Source organism: Carassius gibelio, chromosome B20 (assembly GCF_023724105.1).
Source record: "Carassius gibelio isolate Cgi1373 ecotype wild population from Czech Republic chromosome B20, carGib1.2-hapl.c, whole genome shotgun sequence".
In the NCBI taxonomy this organism is placed as follows: Eukaryota; Metazoa; Chordata; class Actinopteri; order Cypriniformes; family Cyprinidae; genus Carassius; species Carassius gibelio.
The window spans coordinates 23,074,799-23,091,616 of NC_068415.1; the positions used below are offsets into that span (position 1 = coordinate 23,074,799).

Below are 16,818 nucleotides of genomic sequence, written 5' to 3' on the forward strand. Positions count from 1 at the left end.
TGCTAACGCAAGTGAAGTTCTGCTACAAGATGGCAGCTCGCAGCCGACTTCAACTTCCGGTCGACTTCCTTGCCGCCTGTTCAGAACCCATATGTTTTGTAATGCGCATGTGCGGTCAAAAATGAATGAATTACTCTCTGAGACAACTCGGTAGTCCTATTAAAGATTCGTTCAAAATGAACGACACGTAACAGACTGCATCAAAATTCAAAAATGGATATCAGACAATTAATAACAATAATAATAATAATAATAATAATAACGTTCGTTACTTTGAATAGAAATCATCACTCATACAGCAGTATATCTCATCTCCGGTTTATTTGTGTTCGTATACATACAATATCCACGATCCACCAGGGCTGTAGTCCAATGGTATGCACATTTGAAGAGAAAATAATTTTATGACATGTTTGTAAAATATTTCTTCATACAGAATAACATTTCTATTCATTTTACAGTAATTAATGCGATCTGAAGAACTAAAACAGCTAACAGAGCTAGCGATTACTCTCCTCTTATTGATTCGCGTCAGCTATGACATCAGTGGAATATCATTAGTTTGTAAAGCTGTCAATCATCTCACGTGAACCACGTGACCAAAAGGATGTCCTACTGCAATGAAGCTGTCTGTGTCATTGCAGTCTGTGTCATTGATAACATATATGAAAGACAAAAGTAAAAAATTATTTGATTCCAGCTTGTTAAATGTGAATATGTTCTAGTATCTTCTCTCCTCTGTGACAGTCAACTGAATATCTTTGAGTTGTGGACAAAACGAGACATTTGAGGACCATTCCTGGGCATTTGGGGAAACACTGATCCACATTTTTCTGACATATTATAGACCAAACAACTAACCGATTAATTGAGAAAATATTCAACAATCGACTATGAAAAAATCCCTAATCCCTAATCATTACGTACAAGTGCATTCCATTGGAACCCCTGGATATAAACCTCCCTCTCTATTCCTCTTTAAACAAACAAAAAATCTCTCTGTTTTGTCATTTAGTAAACTTTATAGATTTCAACCTTATTATTCCTTTTTGAGTCTCTTTATAAAAAAGAACTTAGATTAATGTATGAATTGAATAGTGATTGTGTGAACTATATGGGGGAATAACCAGTGATACCCTTGGTAGTAATATCAAATGATAGCCCATAGCGATGTCATCAGGATATGGTCACCCAGAATTTATAGTTTACCCACCTCTTTTTTTTACCACTACACCTCTGGTGGGAACCCTGGTTTGAATAATACATGTTGATTCAGGCATAAGTACACAAGAGTTGCCACAAAACAAGGGTCTTAAACATATCCTAAGAGCAGCGTTTAATGTAGCAGATCACTCCGCTTTTGGGCCGTAGAGTTCCCGTGTCTTTAATATCGAAAGACTGTCCAGGAACCAGATTGAACTCAAATCTCTGAAGCAGTTTGGCAAGCACAACTTTTGCCTCCATCTGAATGTAGAAAGACAACAGACTAGTTAAGATCACAGCAAATTTGGAACTTGGAAAACGAGTATTAAATAAAACATCAAATAATACAAAACATGAACCTGCATGTTCTTTAAGTCCAAAAATTCTGAAGGAGAAAGGGAGGTACAAATGTGTGTGTGTGTGTTTGTGTGTGTGTGTGTTGTATGCTTAATCACCTGTGAGAATGCCTGCCCCAGACAGATTCGTGGACCAAGTGCAAATGGATAGTAGCAGTAATAAGGCCTTTAAAATAGTAACACAATTAGAAATCAGCAGATTTCATGCCAAAATATCACAATATAAAGGTGTGTTCAAGTCGTAAATTCTGTAATTACAAGAATATAAATCGCTCATGCCTCATTGAACTTAAGCAGTAATTACAATTTGTAAATTCTTATTGCTGTAACATCATGCTAAAATGCCAATGGCTTTAGCAGTAAAATGTTGTTAAAGGTAGAGTTCACCTTCAGTTGCTGGTCCCCAGCAAGGACGTGAACTTAAAGTAAAAAATTACAATTTGTAATCTTGTAATTACCGTAATTATGGCATGAATGCAGCATTCTAAGATACTAAATCAGAGGGTAAAATGAGACTGTGATAATGACTTACTTAGGGGCATTCACATCAAATCTCTCTGGATCAAACTTCAATGGATCTTTAAAAAACTTTTCCAGTCTTTGGGAAACATAAGAACTGAACTGTATGGAAAGATATAGAAGAAAATAATTCAAAATACTCATATATATTCATGTTAAATAAGTTCCCCTTCAAGGTGTATTAAAGCATGTGTGAAATTAGTCCAATGGAGTGGCGAGATGTCACGGGTAGGATGATGTAAAGACCAGGAAGCTTAAAAGCACCTGGAACAAACGGTGTTATACAGCATCGTCCCCAAAAGGTCCCAGGATTACCCACCAAGCCATGTAAAACAACCTTGGCTCTGGTGAGTAAGCGTATATGGTGGCAGGCCAAGCTGCAGTGTGTTAAAAACAACACTAAAAGACCTTGATGAGACCGAGTTGGTTAATATGAACACAAACCAAGAACTGTGCCAGGCCACAGATTTGTTTCTTTTGTCCCACAGATTTGTCCCACTAAGGAGACGGCTAAGGCCATCTGTTATTCTATGGCAGCCCTGGGTGCTACAGAGAGGCATCTGTGGTTGAACTTGCCCAAAATCAAAGAGATGACATTCTCAGCTGAGGTCTTCTAAAGAGAAGGTGGATCTGACTCATTCTCTCTAACTGGGCATCAGAGGAGTCCTGAGACTATGAGCTTCAGACTTCTGAAGACAAGACTCCTGTGGGGAGAAATGGTATACACTTCAGCATTCTGGCCAGCCTGAGAGTGGTTCCCAGCCCTGGTGGCTCTCCTTAATGGAAGGAGGGACCTTCTGTCTCAATCCTTCATGGCCAGAGTTATGGAAGCTATGGGTGTGGCCTCTGAGAGGGTACAACTCATAAATTCCAGTCTCTCAATACTCCACTCCAAAGTTCCCTCCACAAGAAAACAGTATGCCTTTAAGTTGGCTTCTGTTTACTTCTTTGTGCGGAAATCGATAGCATGACTCTGGTTGGTTCAGTGCTGGAGTTTCTTCAGTAGCGATTCTCCACAGGGTGATCTCCCTTCACCTTAAAGTTGTACGTGATGCCCATAGCTGCTTAGCATGCCACTTTGGTTGGTCAATCGGGAAGAAACCTGCTAGAGACTTGTTTCCTTTGTGGTGCCTTGAGGCTGAGGCCTGCAAGCCACAGTATGTTCCCAGCTTGGGATTTGGATCTTCTTCTGTGCTATTGTTAAGCCCCACAAAATGTACAAAAACATTATAAAGCATCATAAAGTTTTCATGCACTATATTTCAAGTGTTTTGAAGCTATTTCATAGTTTAATGTGAGGTACAGATTAATATTTAAGTCATTACATTTAAGTTCTTGTAAACTCTTCTCTCCGCTGCGGCTGTCTGTTGTCCTCTATATTCAGCATTCAAACTGTCTTGTCAAGATGACAAAACGTTCTCTAAGATGATTCAACGTTCCTGTTATTATTCTTGACCTTTAGATAACGATCAGTGGTTTTCCATGAAAATATTTTATCTTGCTGGAGTTTAGTTTCTAAAGCATGTTACTTTCTACCGGGTGTCTGTTCATTAAGATCATTATAATGGAGTACCGAGCACTATGAATTGTTCTTCACACGCACAGTAACTGAAATTTAAAAATGTTAAAAGAAAAGGCTCAATAAACTATCACAATAATAATACACTACGCATCAGTATCTCTTCGCTTAGTGCTTTGAACTTTTCTATAAACTTTTGCACAATGAAAGATTATTAATTGCCTTTCTTGTTGTCTTACATGTTGCTGATTCATTACAGTGCTATACAGTTAAAATAAATGTCTTTTAATTTTATAATTTATTAATTTATATATACATGTATTACTTGTTTTTCACTAATGTATTTTACATCACTACAAAGAGCAATGTTTAACATTTTACCAGATTACCAGATCACTTTTATTTGTTCACCACTAAATTATGTATTTTTTTTTTCAAAAAAAGATTTTAAAATGATTGTGCACTCATGATTTTTTCTAGAGCAACTTTTACTACTGAAATCCACTAACCAGTGTTGCCAGTTTGGGAAGGTTCCAACCCAATTGGGCCATTCTGAATTTGATTGTGTGGGTAAAATTTAGCTTAGGCATGTATGCATGTAGTACTGCATGAATGTAAGCACATTATTGTTGTTATTTATTTATTTTAATGGTTGTATTATAATTCAGTATGTATCAATGAATGACACCGTTTTGACTTTCATGGTGTGTGCATGAACGAATGTGAAAAGCCTGCTAATTAGTTGCTTTTTTCTATCACTTACATTGGGCAGTTTTTGCATTTAAATTGGATTATTCTGACTGACATTAAAAAATTATGCACGTGTTGCGTCGAGGGTATCAGTTAATTTCTCAATGCTGTTTTGTCTGTCTGCTTGCATATTTTATTCATGTTCGGTAACCTGACACTCTTAAATGTAGGCTAAAGTGGTATCGAGCCAGCCCTAGTCAGAGTGCACCCAACTTGCACAACAATTATGGTGGTGTACAATGTACGTACTAGCCTTACTGGGAATCTGGCAGTACTCACAATAACAGCACAGCCCCCTGGGATTTTCAGTCCATTTATAACCATGTCCTCATTTATCCAACGACTGGTCCCTGGAGCAGTTGGGTACAGACGCAGTGTTTCCTTTAACACCTGAAGCATCGAGTCAATAACAGAAAGACAATTTAAAGAAATTGATACAAAACCATTTGTGTTTGTTGCACGTAAAAACATCTCTGAGGACCCACCTGAGACAAGTAGGTGAATTTTCCAAGGTCATCATATGAAATGTCTCTTTTCGTCCCAAGTATTTCATCCACCTCTGCTTTAGCCCTGGGTAGGAAAAGGAAATTCACTAGAAAGCATTGTAATGCAAAATGAATGGAACATATCAACAAGAAGATTCCAAGAAGTGTTTTTACCGTTTATATATCTCAGGATATCTCCCTAATTCCATAATTGCAAATGAGAGCTGATTGGCTGTTGTCTCTTGCCCTGCAACAGAATCACACACGGTTTATAACTGCACGGGTTTATGAACAATAATCAAGCAATACTGTAACTCACCAGCAATGAAGAAAGTCACAAAATTGTCCAACATCTGTTCATGATCTTTTGTGTTATTGACGTTTTCCTCCTCTATAGCAAAAAATGGAAATTGTTAACTGTAAAAGTAGCTATAAAAGGCACATATTAATATTTATTGAAAAAAAATCCCCCAAATTAGGACATTTTCAAAGTGATTCAGAAGTCAGTATATTGTTTGTTTTATTTCCATATCATTACAACCATTAAGCCATTTTGTAATCACCTTTGTAATGTTTAATAATTGATGATCAAAGCAAACATGTCGAATTAAACTCAATTTAAGTTTGGTGTTTAACTTAAGTTTAACTTAAAATGTGTCTTAAGACTCCTATAAGTTGTTCATTCACAAACTTGTAATTTCACTTGAATTACAAAATTATTCATACTCGCTGCAAACCTTTTTCTGTTCCTTGTAATTGTACTTTTGCTAACTTGTATTTGAACTTTAATAGTTTAATTGCTATTCACCAAATTTTCCCAAAGGGAAAATCCACACTACCCTTTAACACCTCAGCCATTTGCGAGCCACATACCTGCTGTTTTTAGGATTTGTGTCAGAATGTCTTTGGGAACATCTTCTCCATTTTCTATTGCCGTCTTCCTTTTTTGGATCCATTTCTCTCCCGTTTTACGCAGGAGTTCAGCTGCATCTTTAGTTTGTTGTACAGTCTTCCAATTCTTTGGAAAAAGCTGAGGACCCACAAATGAAAACACACAAAGAAACTGATTATATAGCAATGACACTACTAATTTAACGTGACATAAGCATATATGGATACAGTCTCTTACTGTAAAAAATGGGTCTCTGAGATAGAATACCATGCCCTTTAAACAAAGCTCAACTGCTTTCTGGAAGGAGCTGTCAGTTTGCTTGAACAAATTTAAATCAACACCGAAAGCCGCCTGCGGATGAAAACATACTAAATATTAATTAACAGCTGATTCAACCTTCCCTGCATTAGACCTTCCTTTTGAATAATCAGGAAGAAGAGTGAAACCTTGCAAATGACGTCCAGTGTGACACAGTTGACCAGGTCATGCATGATGGCAGGAGTTTTAGTGTCGGCTATTTCCTCCAGATGGTCCATTAGGCGCTCAGACATCTCATTAAAAGTGCCCATCAAGCTTCGTAAGTATCTGATGGATAAGACCGCGTCAGTTGTGGTGCATCTCTATCTCATTTCAATATATCAGAGATGTTCTTAACTCACGAGCTGCTGAAAGCTGGATCCATGATGCGACGTTGCCTGTACCAGACGTCATGGTCTGTAGCCGTCACTAATCCGGTTCCAAGGAACCTGAGAAAATTGATTCAGACTTTATATAATTCTCTGTTGCATTTTTTTTAAAACATAAACTTCAACATGACAAACAATAATAAATACAAAGGGCCCTATTTTAATGATCTAAACGCAAAGTGTAAAGCGCACAACGCGGGTGCACTCATGGCGTGTCCAAATCCACCTTTGCTATTTTAACGACGGAAAAACAGTTGGCACACCCAGGCGCATGGTCTAAACGAGTTGTCCCTATTCTCTTAATGAGTAATGGGTGTTTTTTGGGCATAACGTGCAATAAACCAATCAGAGTGTCATCTTCAATTCCCTTTAAGAGCCAGTTGGGCTCGTGCCATGATGGATTTGCTATTTACACAGCAGAATTTGGCAAGCGCAAAGACAGAACGCGTCTCCGAGATGAAACGGAGCTGATCGTGTGCGAGCAAGTAGTGAGCCTAATCCTGATACATGCGATGACTATCCATTATGGCATGTAGGCATTTATATAATTTAATTAGACTACAAAAAATTCTTATGGATTGCAATCCTTTAATTTTTTTATATTTGGCATGTTTGTGTGCTCCTGTGCATCCCTGTGTTTAATAAGCAGGGTGTTGCGGACTCGCCTGTACTAACACACTCTTAAAATAACAATGAAAAAACATTGCGCCAGACTTTAGACCAGGATTGAGTCGGTCTATGGCGCAGTCTATTTTCAGCTCCTTAAAATAGCATTGCACCAGCAATGTGCCTGAACACACCTCTTTTTTAGACCAGCATGCCCATGGGCACACAAATGGGCAAAAATGCATTTGCTATTTAAACCAACTGGTGCTGGATGGGAAAATTATAGTGGTGCAGGACTGAAACTAGTAAACACACTTGCACTGCACCTTGCGTCGCATTGCATCGGGTGTATTATAGGGCCCAAAGTCTAAAAATATACAGTCTACTCCACCTCGCAGGTTTAAAGTTTGTGTTCTTTTTATATAGATACTTTATTCATTTTGTTAGACTTTGAAGTAATATTTCCTCACATCCAACACACTCTGTGGTGCAAATGTTTACCACTTTATACAGGTATATTTATATTTATTAATTTTGATCACAACAAAGATTATATCTGAAGATCGTTTCCGGTAACTAAACTGTAACCTTGTTCCCTGAGAAAGCAGAACAAGATGCTGCACTGCTCAGCGCATTGGGAAACGTCTTAATCGTGACCAGCTGTGAATAATGTGTGTAACATGGCGATAGAATTGACCCAGAGGTAATATAGCCTTGGTTGATGACGTCATCGGAGCACACCCGCAACACGGGGCTATAAATAGATAAGCCATAGGGGCATCTTCAGGATATTTTGTCTGAAGAGCAGTCATGGGACATCTTCAGCACGGCAACGCAGTGCATTGGGACTGAGAATACTCACACCGCCATGCCAGGTGTGCTACAAAACCACAAGAAGGACATTAGCTTGTGATGTTGACTCAAGGACATGAGAGCCGGGAGTAGCATGAACATCCAAACTATAAAATCTTATGAATGTGTGCAGAGATGACCTACCTCCCGCATCTCAAACTTGATGTATGGGGGCACCCCTTGCGACACCACAAGAAGAGGCGGCCCCCCTTGTAGTGAGCTCTAAGACCTATAGGCGAATCTTGACCGTGCGCCTCATAAGCAAGAGCAATAGCATACCTGACCCAATGAGTCATGGTCTGCTTGGTGGCAGCTGCTCTTCTGTTACCACCACCATAACAGACGAACAATTGCTATGACTTACATCCACCGCACCGTCGTCTGGCCCCAAGAAGGAAGCGAGAGAGCAGAGGGTGTCTCCCGTTAATCAAGGCGTGGCAAGCCTAAAGAGCAGCCACATAAACCTTAAGAGTGGCAGGGCATGTGCCTGTTGATAATTTCTCTTGCATGAAGTCCAGAGCTGAAGCAGATCAACTTGAAGTTGACTGGATCTACATTGTGTACAACACACCACCTTTCAAAAACACCCCATTTACTGGCATAACTCTGTCTGGAGGTGGAAGACCTAGCACTAAGAATGGTATTAATCACATCCTGCAAAAGCCCTGTTTCTCAATTGATGCCCATCAGGGGCCAAACATTAAGATTCCACAGGTCGGGCCTGGGATGGAATATCATGCCCCCTGCCTGAGACAGAAGGTCCCTCCTCTCCGGAACTGCCTATGACGAGCCGTTGAGGAGAGATATTATCTCCGAGAACCACACTCTGTTCGGCAAACATGGTACTATCGTGGCGAGACAAGACCTTTGTTGGCGAACTCTGGCTAGAACTCCCGGGAGCAGAGAAACTGGAGGAAACGCATACAGGTGCATTTTGGGCCATGTGTGCGCTACCCAGGGGGGCTGGGTGATTCAGAGAGAAGTAGAGGGGACATTGCACTGTCTGATGGGAGGCGAAGAGGTCCACCTCCGCTTTGTAAAATTTTCTCCATATCTGTTTCATTACCTCTAGTTGGAGTTTCCATTCCGCTGTCGGTAGTGTCTGTCTGGACAGTAAATCTGCTCCCACATTCAAATGCCCTGAAATGTAAACTGCCTTGAGTGACAGCAACTTGTCCTGGGCCCAAAGAAAAATCTGCCTCGCTATTTTGTTCAGATTGCGTAAACGTAGACCCCCCTGGTGATTTATACAAGAGACTGTTGATGTGTTGTCCACCCGTACTAGGACATGACAACCCCTAAATTGATGGAGGAAATATTTCAGAGCCAGAAATACAGCTATCAGCTCAAGGCAATTGATATGCCAATCGAGCTGATGACCCTCCCATTCCCCTTGAGCTGGATGGTCGTCTAAGACCACACCCCAGCCCATCAGGGAGGCATCCGTTGTTAGCAGTCTGCGACAACACGGTGCCCCTAAAGTGGGACCCAAGGCAAGGAACCGGGGTCTGAGCCACAGAGATAGTGTACGAAGCCCACGGCGTGTCAATTTTATTTGCTTTTGAGGATTGGGTCTTGGATGAAATCCTCTGGCTTTTAGACACAACTGAAATGGTCTCATGTGCAACAGCCCAAGAAAAAATACCGCGGATGCTGAAGCCATGAAACCTAACATCTATTGGTACTGACGAACAGTGCGATCTTGGCCTAGCCCGACCTTGCTCATGGTCTGCCGAATGGTCTCAATTCGAGCGGGAGACAGTTGTGCCTGCATCATGATCGAATACCAAATGATCCCTAGATAAGTCGTTCTCTGGGCCGGATAAAGAACACTTTTTTTGGTGCTGAGTCTCAACCCTAGAGAAACTAGATGAGCTAACACGATGTATCTGTGTTGTAGCACCATTTCTTGAGATTCTGCTAGTTTCAGCCAATCTAATGTAATTCAAAATGCAAATGCCCTGGAGTCGTAATGGAGCCAGCACTGCATCCATGAATTTTGTGTACATGCTGGGTGATAAGGCTAGGCTGAATGGAAGAACCCGAAATTGGTACACTTCGCCCCCGAAAGCGAACCTCAGGAATTTCTGTGGTGTGGCAAAATTTCTATGTGAAAATATGCATCCTTCTGATCGATCGTGATGCCGGATTTGCGACACGACCGTCTTGACAGTTAACATCTTGAACTTGAGTGCTTTGACTGTACAGTTTAAGCCTCGAAGATCTAAGATTGGACACACCCCCTCACCCTTTTTGGGATCCAGAAAGAATCTGCTATAATAGCCTGACTCTCTCCTTGGAAGAGGAACATAATCTGTGGCCTTTTTGCTCAAAAGAGTTTGTAGCTCTTGTGACTGTACCTGCATCAGCTCCGGTTTCATGGAAGTGGAGACCATGCCGTTGAAACGTGGAGGATGACGAATAAATTGGATACTGTGCTTAATACCCAAACAGAAATGCCCCGCAGAAGTTTCCAATTATTAATTGATTAAATGAAATGGGACAAATTTAATCTTGACAAACTATGTATCATTATAATGATCTAAGCCTCAAGCATCGACGACAGATCGCTGTTTTTCAATGGAAAACTTATAAAGACTGTATTTGCTACATTTGTGTAAGCAGTACACATAAAAACATGAACATTAGAAACGCAGTACATACCAGATCCGTCGTAATAACGAGTCATAAACACATCCACAGCTGTAAATCCCGGTTAAGTTAGAAAGGTAAGGGTCCACTGAACGACATCTCATGTAGCATGTTTAGTCCAACGAAGCAATTACGTTTTAATATGGATCATAATTCTTTTGTTTACGTTTCAGTTCTTCAGCGACAGAACTGTTTGTGTCAGCTATGGAATAACTCACGGCCAGAAACTGCATCTTGGTTGTAAAACGGCATGGTTTTGCAGCGTACAGTGTCACAAACAGAATGAGACAATCCACCGGAAAAAAGAATGAATGAAAGATAGGCGAAAGATAGTATATTTGAACTAATTAGTATACTCTCCTGTAATTAGATAATTAGTACTCTCTCCTGATGGCTCATGACGCGCTCTGACGCACATGTCAGCTGATGGAGGTTGAACTTATAGCGATCGCCTTTTTCTTTGTTTTATTTTTCGACAGTTTTTATATGTGTGAGAGTGTGTTTTATGTTGAATGTGAATCTATCTGCATGATAACCATCTGTTTGAGTGCAAAACCGCCCGCTATTACTGCATGATCACGGCTATCAAAGTGAACACGTCTATATGAATAGAGAGTGGATTATTTACTTTATGGCGAATTTGTGTTATTACCATCTGTATAAGTGGCCATCAGCACATATTTGCATCATAATTCATTGTAAATGCTGCATTTCTAGCAATCTCAGGATTTTCTGTTATTGGCAAACAAAGTTAAATCTTTTATTATTATTATTATTATTATAATTTTTCTTACTCAAATTATTCGTATTGTATTTTTCTAGTGCTCAAATAAATCACTTATATGATGTCTAAGTTTCTGTCTAGTGTTTTATAATTGAAAAAAACTATGCAGTGGTTTGTTTACTGACTAAATAGTTTGTAGAAGCCTTCAATACTATTGGGAAATATATATATTTTTAATATTGGGGGGTGGGGGGTGTAGAAATAAAAATATTAGCAGGAGTCTCATTTTTCATGACATCTTATTCAGATTTGATATGCAAACTCATGAGACATGTGGCTTTCAACCCATTACTTTTCTAGATTGCTCCAGGACTCATTTCATGTATTTTTATATCAAATAAAAAAATATTCAAGTGTGGTAAAAAAAAATTCAAGGCACTTAGGCATATTTTTGAGCAATATCAAATCTGGTTGATAAAAAGTAAAGCCAAAAGGGTCTTCTTTCCAAAGACACCAAAATTATATTTGTAACACACTGAAGTAGGAAACTGTTACAATTATAAATTAGGTAGAGCACTTTCAGCTATGAGTCCCATAATGGGGGGTGCTGGCTAACAGGTTAAACCTGTTGACAACTTTATTAACCGAATGGCCAAACAGGCCAGATGGATATATAGGAGAGTCTAAAATAAACAAACGATCTTTCTCTTTAATGCCCGTCAAATTAAGCCACAGATGCCTCTCCATACTGACTAAAGCTGACATAGAACGGCTGATGGCAGTGGCCGTTTGCTTGGTAGCACGGAGAGACAACGGTCGACCTGACCTGCAGCTTAGTAAGCTTTACCCACTAGCGATGATGTTACTCTACAAGGTTTAGTGGGGAGAGTAGGTTTTTTAATTCGAGGATGCCAATTCGGGCGAAAAATAGCTCGCGAGCGTCTCTTCAACCCGAGGCACCTCCGAATTCCCCCGCGACGTTGCATCCACGATAGTTGAAAAAGTCAATGTCGAGGGCATAAAGATGCGAGAAGTATATGGTTTGCTCCATGACTTTGACAGCTCATCATGGAGGTCCTCGAACTGCTGTTCTGGTTTCTCTCTCCTACCACCGGACAAAAACCTATCCTCTAACTTACTACATTTGGGGGACTCTTGTTCGCATGGCCAGTCAAGCTGGAGGAACACAACACTTACCGTTTCGCTGGCTTATCCTACGAAGATCTGTAGCAGTCGAAAGAATTTTCCTGACGCACACATGCACAAAATGATCTGAAGACAAAAGACCTGTTGATGCACCTGTGGCTTATCTATATATAGCCACGTGTTGCCGGCGTGCTCCGATGACGTCATCAACCGAGGCTATATTACCTTCGGGTCAATTCTATCGACGTGTTACACACATTATTCACAGCTGGACACGATTAATACCAATTGAGCTGATCAGTGCAGCATCGACTGTAGCTTTCGAAAGGGAACCCATGAAACAGTTGGGTGAATTTTCTTATTGTCAAAAAGACACTCCTCCCCTCATGTTTGTACTGTCTCCTTCAGTCAAATGCATATATACTGTAAAGGCACATGGATACAAACCTATTAAATATGGGGTCTCTACCATACAAACTTCTAGATGATGATGGGGGTGGAAATGTGTCTCAGTGTAACTCACTGTTATCAATGTAGAGATATTGAGACTAGACTATACCTAGCAGTGCTATGGAATTTCCGCAACAAATATTAAAGCTTACCGTTTTCCAAACAAGTTAAAGAGGCGTTTGTAGACAAAGGGATCTTTAAGATACTTAGGTGACATCAGGATTGTCTACAATGACAGGATAGAGAATTGTATTTATTTGATTGTGAGGCATGTTAAGGGGTTACTTCACCCTTAAATGAAAATCTTGTCATTAATCACTTACCCCCATGTCGTTCCAAACCCGTAAAAGCTTTGTATGCCCTTGGAACACAATTTAAGATATTTTGGATGAAAACCGAGAGGTTTGTGACTGACCCATAGACTGCCAAGTAAATTACACTGTCATGATCCAGAAAAATCTGAAATACATTATTAGAATTGTCCATCTGCCATCAGTGGTTCAACCGTAACATTATGAAGCGACGAGAATACTTTTTGAATGTGAATAAAACAAAATTAATGACTTTATTCTACAATTCCTTTGTCAACAGTCTGACGATGTCTTTCAAACTTTTCTGGATCTTGACAGTGCAATTTACTTGGCAGTCTATGGGACAGTCACAAGTCTGCCGGTTTTAATCCGAAAAATCTTAAATTGTGTTACGAAGACGAACAGAGATTTTAGAGTTTTGGAACAACATGGTGGTGAGTGATTAATGACCAAATTGTCATTTTGGGGTGAAGTATCCCTTTAAATTATGAACATTAATTAAATTATTTTTATATTTACCTTTGTAGCCTCAGGGCAATAGACATTGATCACAATATAATGGAAACTGTTCAGCCTGTAGACAGGGCCATATTTTTCTGCCCTTTAAAACAAGAATACATTCACATTACTGAGAACACTCTACTCAGTGTGTGTGTGTGTGTGTGTGTGTACTTGTTTATGCTACATGGAGAGTAAAACATCATTTTTGACATACAAGGGGAAAAAAATATATTATAAATAGTAGATTGTGTTTATCTGTGTAACAATGCAAAAAGGTTTTCTGTATGGGGTAGATTTAGTGGATAAAAAATACTGTTTGGTCAGTATAAAGGTAATAGAAGTCTATGAAAAGTCCCCACAATTCACAAACAAACGTGTGTGTGTGTGTGTGTGTGTGAGAGAGAGAGAGAGAGAGAGAGAGAGAGAGAGAGACCTATGCAGTATCACTACAATCTGATGATAACACACTGTTACGTAAGATTAACATTGTTTTGTAGGTGCAAGTTCAAATCAAGACATTAGTCAAGAAAAACAAAACTGTAAAAATAAAGAAACAAATTATGAATTACAAATCTTTGGATGAATTTATACAAACATGTTTTGTTCTTACCACTCAAGAAATAAATCCTGTACAAGGTTATCCGATTTCGTCGCTCTGGAAAAAGTAGGTGTATGTCCCAGCAGAAAACTGTCAGGATATTAGATTTCATGTTATTTCATCTGAACTTTGATCATCATAACAAAGTTGGTCTTTTACAATATCTTGTATGTAACTGTATTACTCACATTTATAAAGAAAACAAGTTGTTAAAGTTTGTTACCTGTCTCTTGGCGGTCCAGGTATATGATCATATTTCTGGTGAACATAATGAACATACAGACAATATGCAAGAAATGCAGCGAAAACAGCAGCAAGCAGGTAAAACATCACAAATGAGATCCATTCTGAGATCATGATGATGGTGAGGAGTAGCTGTAAGTACGTCTGCCTTACTGCTACCAAAATATCGCTTTAACAACGGCTTTATTTCCGGGTCTTGTCGTCTTCTGACTTACTTTGGGCGATAGAGGGCAGTGTTCATCTTCTTCTGCGTAATGAGCCACTTGTTGGATAAGCAATTCAAAAAATGGCACTTTTTTTCTAGTAGCATATTTATATACATTAATTGTTCACATTGTGTAGGATGTAAAGCTGAATAGTTTACTATATAGATGATTTCTTACAATAAACAAAGCAGTGTGCAATGTACAAAATAGATAAGTAAGACAGTTATTTCTATTAAACTTAATAGACTTATAGGCCTCTTTGTAAATAGTGAACATGAAAAAATAAATAAAATACATCCATACCTTCCTGTGTCTGTATTGTTGTGTGCATTTTCTATTTCACGTAACTATTTGTAACGGATAGCACTTGATAACCTTACTAACTATATAGACTATGCGTTGTCAAGTAAACAAAACTGCAAAAGAAAGATAAACAAAAGATAAAAAATGATATACGATGGCAAAGATGTAAAAACGTGTTTAATAGCAGAATAAATAGTAATGAAATACTGTAAACATATAATGTAATATAACAGAATATAAAATAAAATACCTGATAAAATAAAATGAATTAAGCATTAATTCGTGTCTTGTTAAATTATAGAATTCCCACATCAGAATAAAATGCTATTCATTCAAAATAAACTCAAATTCAATTACAATTTTTATTAGGTTTCTAATCATATGCACGTTTGTTTGATCTAGTGCCATAGAAGCACTTATCTGAAACTGATCCCGTCTTATTTTGTTACATGACATAGTTCAGCACCAACTTTGGACTTACAGCCTAATAGCTAGTCATTTTGTTAAGCATTTAATTAGCATTTCACATGTCATCAGCAGCAAGGATGAAAATTAAATGGTTATTGATGTTTTGGTATGAACTAAAAGACGGAATGGACTGGCTTTAACATTTTTGATTAGATTTGTCCTACTTCACAAGAAGCCCTCCAATGAGTTTGACGTAGAACAAAGCCTCTATCAGTGCTAGAAAAGATCACCACAGTTCTCAGTCTTCAAACAACCAGTTAATTGAAAAGAAAAAAGCTGATGAATGCTATAATCAGGCCTCCACTCAGAGGGTTTATAGCATGTGTGGCCTGTATCACTTACATCTGTGGTCTCAGTGGGTGGCAGACAGCACGGGAGTACTGAAGCCGCTCCACAGCCACACAAACGGAGGAAATTTTAGATTCCCGTAGCTCTGAGAGAGGAAATAGCACTGCAGTCACCAAGCACTGGCAGGGTGCCTGATGACATGGATCTGAAATACTGGTGCATTTTGAGAGCAGCCTTTCAAAAATTGACCTTTGTGTGTATTATTTTGTTTTCTTGGCTTAGAAACTGTTATAACCCTTTTATTTTAGACAGCATTTTAGGGTCCATGTCAGGCCAACTCCTAAATCTGTTGATCAAAATTTCTTGCAAGAATGACACTTTCACTCCTGACATGCTTCAAACTGCTGTATATCTTTTGGTGACCCATTTGCATTAGCCAATGTCAATGCATTTCTAAGATCTGGACAATCAGAATCCTTGAGATTTCATTGCAGTCATAATCCTATGGATTATTGTTACCTTGCTCTTTGACCTCCTAATCGCTGTTATTTAATCCCTGCCTAAGAACTACTGACAGACATGAGAGAATGCACAAACAACCTGGCCCGTTCTATCTGTCTTTCTGTCTATCTATCTATCTGTCTGTCTGTCTGTCTGTCTGTCTGTCTAAAGTCAAGTCAAGTCTGCTTTATTGTCAATTGAAATTGCATTACTATCAGACCCTTGGTGCATACAGATAACACTAACAATAGAGCATAAAATTACAGATAGCTGCAGATTAAATATAAAATACAACTATGCAAATAAGGGCATGTAAAAAAAAAAAAAAATTAAAATTAAAATAAAATACAGTAAAATAAAGGTAGCGCAAGGCACATGGCAGGTAGAGAGCAAACCAGTGAAGTAAATGATTGTAGAGCAAAAGAGCTTATTCAGACTGATTTAAAGTGACATAAAAGCTCAGAGAGCAGTTCTTTATTTAAACTGGCTGAAGAGGCACAGTAGCTGAATGAGGTACTGAGCAGACCAGTGCTGCACAAAGTGACTGGTGCAGGTCAGA

At 39.0% G+C, this 16,818-nt stretch overlaps 1 protein-coding gene across 2 annotated transcripts in view; it reads right to left on the reverse strand.

Moving 5' to 3' along the window:
• LOC127983802 (cholesterol 24-hydroxylase) overlaps positions 1-14,703 on the reverse strand; it is a 57,198-nt gene extending 42,495 nt beyond the window's left edge. Inside the window, exons 1-15 of one of the 2 annotated variants that reach the window (XM_052586141.1) lie at positions 14,474-14,696; positions 14,263-14,340; positions 13,671-13,752; positions 12,993-13,066; positions 6,384-6,470; positions 6,171-6,309; positions 5,962-6,075; positions 5,706-5,862; positions 5,152-5,223; positions 5,007-5,079; positions 4,833-4,917; positions 4,627-4,737; positions 2,092-2,180; positions 1,659-1,725; positions 303-1,464 (exon numbers count right to left, since the gene is read on the reverse strand). In XM_052586141.1, the coding sequence (XP_052442101.1) occupies positions 1,324-1,464; positions 1,659-1,725; positions 2,092-2,180; positions 4,627-4,737; positions 4,833-4,917; positions 5,007-5,079; positions 5,152-5,223; positions 5,706-5,862; positions 5,962-6,075; positions 6,171-6,309; positions 6,384-6,470; positions 12,993-13,066; positions 13,671-13,752; positions 14,263-14,340; positions 14,474-14,607 (1,503 nt within the window). In that variant the 5' untranslated portion in view covers positions 14,608-14,696 and the 3' untranslated portion in view covers positions 303-1,323. Of the gene's footprint in view, positions 1-302; positions 1,465-1,658; positions 1,726-2,091; positions 2,181-4,626; positions 4,738-4,832; positions 4,918-5,006; positions 5,080-5,151; positions 5,224-5,705; positions 5,863-5,961; positions 6,076-6,170; positions 6,310-6,383; positions 6,471-12,992; positions 13,067-13,670; positions 13,753-14,262; positions 14,341-14,473 lie in introns of those variants that run through there. The other variant, XM_052586143.1, reaches the window with a different exon arrangement.
• Between the last annotated feature and the right edge of the window lie 2,115 nt (positions 14,704-16,818).